Source organism: Cibotium barometz, chromosome 59 (genome assembly GCF_041138505.1).
Source record: "Cibotium barometz isolate CiBa-2024 chromosome 59, ASM4113850v1, whole genome shotgun sequence".
Taxonomy (NCBI): Eukaryota; Viridiplantae; Streptophyta; class Polypodiopsida; order Cyatheales; family Cibotiaceae; genus Cibotium; species Cibotium barometz.
In genome coordinates, this window is record NC_141104.1 from 6,499,272 (window position 1) to 6,506,012 (window position 6,741).

General features: G+C 40.7%; 1 protein-coding gene across 2 annotated transcripts; it reads right to left on the minus strand.

The window, feature by feature from the left end:
- Positions 1–1,008: 1,008 nt before the first annotated feature.
- On the minus strand, positions 1,009–3,487 carry LOC147605426 (uncharacterized). 2 transcript variants are annotated; one of them, XM_086793502.1, is made up of 3 exons: positions 3,138–3,487; positions 2,660–3,017; positions 1,009–2,289 (listed from the first exon to the last, which is right to left on the minus strand). In XM_086793502.1, the coding sequence occupies exons 1-2, from the start codon at positions 3,304–3,306 to the stop codon at positions 2,671–2,673; spliced, it is 516 nt and encodes a 171-aa protein (XP_086649628.1). In that variant the 5' UTR covers positions 3,307–3,487; the 3' UTR covers positions 1,009–2,289; positions 2,660–2,670. The 2 variants fall into 2 exon arrangements, with proteins under 2 accessions (XP_086649628.1, XP_086649627.1); XM_086793501.1 differs by having other exon boundaries at positions 1,009–2,490.
- Positions 3,488–6,741: the final 3,254 nt, after the last annotated feature.

Here is a 6,741-nt window from a genome sequence, read left to right on the forward strand (position 1 = left end):
ACCATTCACTTTCCAGTCCAAGAACATCATCACAACAAGTTAGGACCCTAACTTGTGTCCCAACAATTGGCCATGTCGTGGGCACCATTGGGAGCCGACCACAGTATCCAAATTGGAGGCACTCACACAAGTAATGCACATGACATTTGTTGCCCTACTCTCATATCGCTTTGCTTCTATCTACAATCTTTGATCATGTGTCTAACTTTGCCACAATAATGGCATGTAATATTCCCGCTCACCACCTCTATATCGTTGCCACCTTTTTTTCTTTGTTGAGGGGTCTTGACCATTGCTTGAAGCTTTGACCTAGAGTATACTAGTTGTTTTGAAATCTGCTTTTGCCTCTTCCTTTTTTTCTGCCTTGAGATGAAGTCATAGCTTACTCATTGTGTTATCCCTTTCTTGCTTGGATAGCTTGCTTTATATGCTTACTCATTGTGCTATCCCTTTCTCGCTTGGATAGCTTGCTTTCTATGCTCATCCGACTCTTAACATAGTGTGCAATCCCACAGAGCATGGCGGATCCCATGAAGAGAAATAGATTGGACCATGTTGCTAACATCTCCTCCAACCATTCCACACAATTTGGACCAAGAAGTCACCATTCTTCATTGCATCACCAATAGCTAAAAGTTGATTACTCAAGTCCTTGATTCTAAGAGCATATGCATGAAGAGCCTTTGCTGGTAGCAAATTAATTTCTAAGCTTTTGCACTCCTTACATAAATGTTATTAAGATTATCCAATGCTCTTTTAGGATTAGTATTAAATTGAATGTGATTTGCTTGCATATGGAGATGTTTCTTTCATGATTTTGTGACATGCTCAAGAAAACAAATACATGCACATCTTGGCACACATATGTAATTACCTAATGACATTCTAACTTATGATTGCCAAAATTCCCAAGGACATAGGCCCTCACAACACAAACAACATTCTATGTAAATCACATCCCAACAAAGGCTACATAGACACATACAAAGGAGGGGGGTGTAATTTCAAAAAGAAAATGTGCCGATAACAAGAAAAAATATGAGCCACATTCTATGAATACCCTCATCAACATGGCACTACATTCACAATCGTTTAACAAGCTAGAAACGAAGTTTTTTTGGTTTCTCTGGTTAGTAAACATACTTATCAAGTTATCCATAACCACCTCTCAAGAAAGGTATTCGTCTTACAAACGAAGAGTTGATCATATCCACTGAAGTGATATTGAACAAGTTCACAACTGCAAGAGCGTAAGAGAAAAAACATCCTGGACTCCGACAAAAGCTCCTCTCTACAAGAGCACAAGAGAAGAAACATTGTAAGCTCCTCTTAGCTCAGGCAAAAGCTTGAGGTTATCTTTGTCACTCAAGTAGAGGGTGGTCACTCAAAATGTCCAACGGAATGGAAACAACCACCCCAAAGCGTTTTTGAAAACAAAAAAGAAATGGAAACTTATCAGATCTCAATGCCATGTTATAGGATTAGTTGTATTTCATAGATCGACTTACATGCACACGCAAGATAATGTACAATGTTACATGTGGAAAAAGTTAGTTGAAGATGCACCACAATGACAATAACACAAATGCACTTACTACATTGCTCGCATCCTTTTCATTGATAACTAGGTAGAATATTGCCTTATGAGTGCTAGTTGCGGAAGACATAAAACGCATGACTAATGCTAAACAAACTAGTTTAACACTAATCAAAAGACCTAGCAGACACAGGAGAAGGAGAGACGAGATGTAGACCTCATCTATTGTGTGTTACAAAAGATGATCATACAATGATTCTCGGATATGAACTTAGATCTTACTCATGCTTGCCTATCTACTAATGCATACCAAAAGGTTCACGGCCATATAAAAGATTCTTGGCATCATCCACTTGTGCATGTTTCTTACTCGTTCATAGCCTCTTTTTCTAATCTACATGCCTTGACTGCCTGCCCTTGGCCTTCTCTCAATGCCCAAGAATGACCCTTAACCTCCCATTATGTAGGGATCTGATGGCAAGTCATTTTCATGTCTGCTATCCATTTTCAGATCATAAAACATCATCAAAAAGGCCATGAACCATATTCATATTGTGCCCAATAAATGTCCCAACCATTGGTACATGCTCTCGCACCTCTGCACGGCTATAGGGCTGTCAAAACTGCCCCAATCCATCCATACTTTTCTTCAAATCTTGCCCTTGAGGCTGCTACAAATAGGAAGCATGTCCAAGTGGCACTCACATGGATGATGCGTGCGATACATGGGATCATAAATACAGCAAAAACACCTGTTTGATCCAACATAAACACCCATGACCAACACGACCACACATGTCTCATGAGAAAGGCTCTCAAGGGAATAATTGCTCACACTTTGGTCTGTAAGCAAAAACCATCTAGTGGTGCTTGATAACCCAATTGAAATGTATTATTGCAGAAATCCTTTTGATGTCTTTGCAACTCAGCTAACACACTCATTTGTGAACGATCTTTCGCCCAATATGGGTTGCATCAGAGGTGCAATAGTAGGTGTGTTTTTCGGCGGCAAGTGTGGCAACAGACAAGAGCGACATTCAGCATGCACCCTCATCAACATGGCCAAATCTCAAAAAATGCATGAAAACGAAGGCCAGATCCTTGCACAGCAAATAGGCTTACCGGACACCAAGTCATCCACAGCCGGCTCTCAAGGAATTGATATCATAAAGATAAAGGTTAATGCCATCCACTCTGGTTGTGCTGGATGGCTGGACACCTGCAACAGCCCAACAGAAAGAAACGACGCGGGCACCAGGAGGAAGCTCCTTTCTCATCTTGGGCAAAAGCTTTAGGTTACCTTTCTCACTCAGGTAGAGTGTGAGCACAGTGGCTGGAGTTAGGTCCACCTCAAAAGCGTCTTTCTTCTCCAGAGAGATCAAATGGCCCAAATGCTCCCTTCTCACTGCTTCCTTTGCTTCTGCGAAGAGCTCCGAATCCAGCTCAACACCATGCCCTTTGGCACCATAAAGCTTTGCCGCTACAGTCAAAGATGAAATCACATTAGGACTTCTGTCAAGGTTAGGGTTAGGGTACCATTTACGGGTAGGGCTTATTATGAAACCCTAATTTGAGATGCATTTCTGAACGACGGGGTTACCTGCAATGAGGAGGCGGGCGTCGCCGCAGCCGAGGTCATAGACGAGGTCGGAGGGCTGGACGCGGGCGAGCTGGAGCATGCGGCGGGCTATGTGGGGAGGAGTCGGAACGAAGGGCGCCAGTCGGAAACCGGCCAAGTAGCGCAGCCACAGCCCAAGCCTCAGGGCCATTCCATGCGCGCTGCTCTACAGCAAGTCCCGTGAAGCAAATGCTTGTTCAAGAAGAACCCTTGAACAACCTTGAATTCAAATAGTTCAAACTACTAGAGGACACATCTCTAAAGGAATACCACCATCACGCACTCGGCACTGAGGGAGGACAACAATGATCTCTGAGGGAGGACAACAATGATATCACCAAAGGACAAATGAGATAGCAAAAGGCAACTACAAATCTTATTCCTTTTGTGACTCACTTGATTTGATGATGCCAATAGTACCCACATTGGCAAAGAAAAGGAAGAAGTTCGTCAAACATGATTAATTGACATGATCAATTGGAGGCTCTCAACTCAAAACAATCTTACAAGATAAGGAAAGGGTTGGAGGACACCAACCTGGCGTGTTTGATGTGATGTCCTTGCATGATGTCCAGGTCGATGGTAGAAGTCACAAGGTCATTTTTATAAGGACGTCTTTTGTCCTTGGGGGCGTGGGGGGGGGGCTGGGTGGTTGGAGAGTGCAATGACGATATACAATTGGAGCAATGCCCATGATGATGCAATTACGCCACATTAGATTGTGCACATGTTAACAACATTTTAGTGATACAATGGAAGTGGATATGTGGATATAAAAAGAAATCAACAATAAGCACCTCTACCTTCATGCACGCATGATTGACAAAGTTATGCATAGAAAAGTTGAATGTTACATGCTCGATAGTCTAAATTTAAAAGAGAAGTTGTACAATTCGTGGAAGGAAACCACGGTCTTAGACTTAACTAGGGTAAGTGGAGTGGCAAATGAAAGAACTTTTCTTTATATTAGGGAAAGCCACAAGAGGAGGCACATAAGACTAAGGTAGAATTATCACGGTAGTGGTGGAGAGGGATTGGAGATCTAAAAGCAAAAGGATCACACCCATGCCTTAAGCCCAAAAAGCTAAAGATATATTTTCAATGATTGAGGAAGGAGCCCATGCGATGAGAGATCCTAAGGCCATCAAGAAAACCTTCATCAGCTTTTTTTACCAGGGGCTCTTCCAAACCACTATTGATAAAGAAGTTAAATACAAGGTTTAGGTATGTTATAACAAGGCCACCCTAGCTTCAACCACTATTAACAAGTATATTAATGTGGACAAGACCACTATCAACAATTATATCAATGCACACAAGACTACAAAAGTCAAACCAATTATACAATTATATTAGCATCGCGCACAAGACCACATATAGTTGACACTTAAATATTGAGCATCCCTTTCTCTAATCATGTTGATTGCCTATGCTTGATTGGCGATTGTTGACATGAGGTGTATTGAAGCCTCTTCTCTCCTCATACTTTTACCTTCGAATCGTGTTGATTGCATATGCTTGATTTTAGTGATTGGCATGAGATGTATTGAAGCCTCTTCTCTCCTCATGTCACATCCTTGTTACATCCCTATAAACTTATGTCTAATTTTCACATGATTGTGGGCTCACTCCCCCAACCTAAGAGGTGTTTTAGCCTAGATTTTTTGTTTTTTTCAATATTTCTGGGACTTGTATGGCATGTTTAAGGTTCCTAATGTTAATTATGTTCATGATAAGTTTTTTTATTTTTGTAGTCATGTGTTTCCGAGTGGTGGCAATGGTTATTATTATTTCCACCTTGCTTACATTGAGGATCTCCACCAATGCTTCCCTCTGTTGATGCTCCTTTTGCTTCCAGTGTCCACCAATGCTTCCCTCTGCTGATGCTCCACCAATGCTTCCCTCTGCTGATGCTCCTTTTGCTTCCAGTGTCCACTAGTGCTTCCCTATTAATCCTGTATTTGCTTCCATTTCTATTTTTTAGAACCAGGAAACTAAGGTTTAGTTCTAAAAGCGTTGATTTTGATAAATTTTACCAGCTCTTCTCTGAAGTCAGAGGAGAATTCTTCTTCTATTGACGGTGGAAGACTTGGTTCTTCTCCTTACTTTGCGAATTCCATAAGGATATCCGTGGAGATATCTCCAATGAGTTATGAGTCTGTCTAGACTAATTCATATTCTGCATTTTCTACAAGAAGAACTTTTACCTTCTTTTTACTTGCCTTAAGGCAATCTCTGTCTTTTTCCCAATAGAGAAAGCATGCATCCGATGTCTTGACTACTTTCTTTCTGAAGACTCTTCTGAATGGTTTTCTTTTAAAAAACCTTTTGTGTCCTCTCGAGGTTTTATGTTTTGCCTTTTCTGTCTTCTTGCATGAGCAACTTTCTTTTCCAAATTTGCATTCTCATTATATAGATACAAGCTCGGCAAATCAAGTATTCAGGTCTTAACTAGATTCCAAGGACTAAATTTACATCCACGCAGGGGAGAATGTTAACCCCATTTTGGGTTAACTATAGACCCTCTCTGCCAAATATGAGAGTGAAGAATAAGTGTTATGAAAAGGGACTATAAAAGTTGTAACATTTATGAGAAATATAGCTACACTTTAACTCATTTAATTAAGTTAAGAGTTTCAGGCACCCAAGTGTGAATAAGGGTAAGTTGTATATATGCATTATCTCATAATGAATGGACACAATCCCCCTCTGTGCCAAACATCTCTAGTTTTATACTGGCTCTTACTTCTTGCTATGTGTGTGAGCGAGAGAGAGAGAGCTGAGAGTATAGAATATTGCTTAGCACGTATTCTTTCTGTGTAAGAGAGTAGATAGTGAGAGGTTTGTAAGGTCATTTAGCAAGGTGGAGCTTTGTGTGATAGAGAGGAAGAGAGGGCTTGAAGGAGAGAATCTGCCACAACAAACTTTTAGGTTTGGGAGACACCAGTTTGGAAGTAAGGTAAGCCCTAGCATTGTCGTTGCATGTTTGTGCATTTCTTTGTAAATGGTTAAGTTTTGGAGAGGAAAAAAACACGCCATAACATTTTTGGCACTGCTGTAGGGATGCATTCTTGCTTCCTTCCCTGTTTTTAGAGCCTCCACTCCCTTATGCAAGTATATTTTCCCATTGTCACCATTTTTTAGTAGTGTTGTGTTGGTTGAGAAGAGGATAAGATTTTGATTTTTGTGAGAACTTAGGAAACATGGAGGAAAGGAAACCAAACATTTATGTAAATTTTTACTTATAAAACCTACAAGTGTAGGTTTTATGGTTTTTTATGTCTTTTTCCAAAAAATTGCTTAAGCAGAAGCTTCTCAAGAGAGGCTATCCCTTTGCCCATCTCTATGGTCTGAGTTTCTACAGGAAGTCTGTACCACCATGTTCTTAGATTTCCTTCAAAGAAGGTGAGTAGGGTGAGCATTACCTGGTTGGGATCTTTCTGATCAGTGGAAGTTTTTTTGAAGAAATATATAGTCATTCTATCAAGGACTACTCTGGCTTATTGCTTTGTAAGGCCATCTAGGTTGATCGATTGTAGTTCTCCTTTGTTTAGTAACTTTGCTGTTGGTGGATCTGCTTTCTTAA

Coding starts and splice junctions, on each gene's coding strand:
- LOC147605426 (XM_086793502.1), bottom strand. CDS start 3,306: ATGGCCCTGAGGCTTGGGCTGTGGCTGCGCTACTTGGCCGGTTTCCGA. Junction 3,018..3,137: donor CGCCCGCCTCCTCATTGCAG/GTAACCCCGTCG, acceptor CTTTGACTGTAG/CGGCAAAGCTTTATGGTGCC.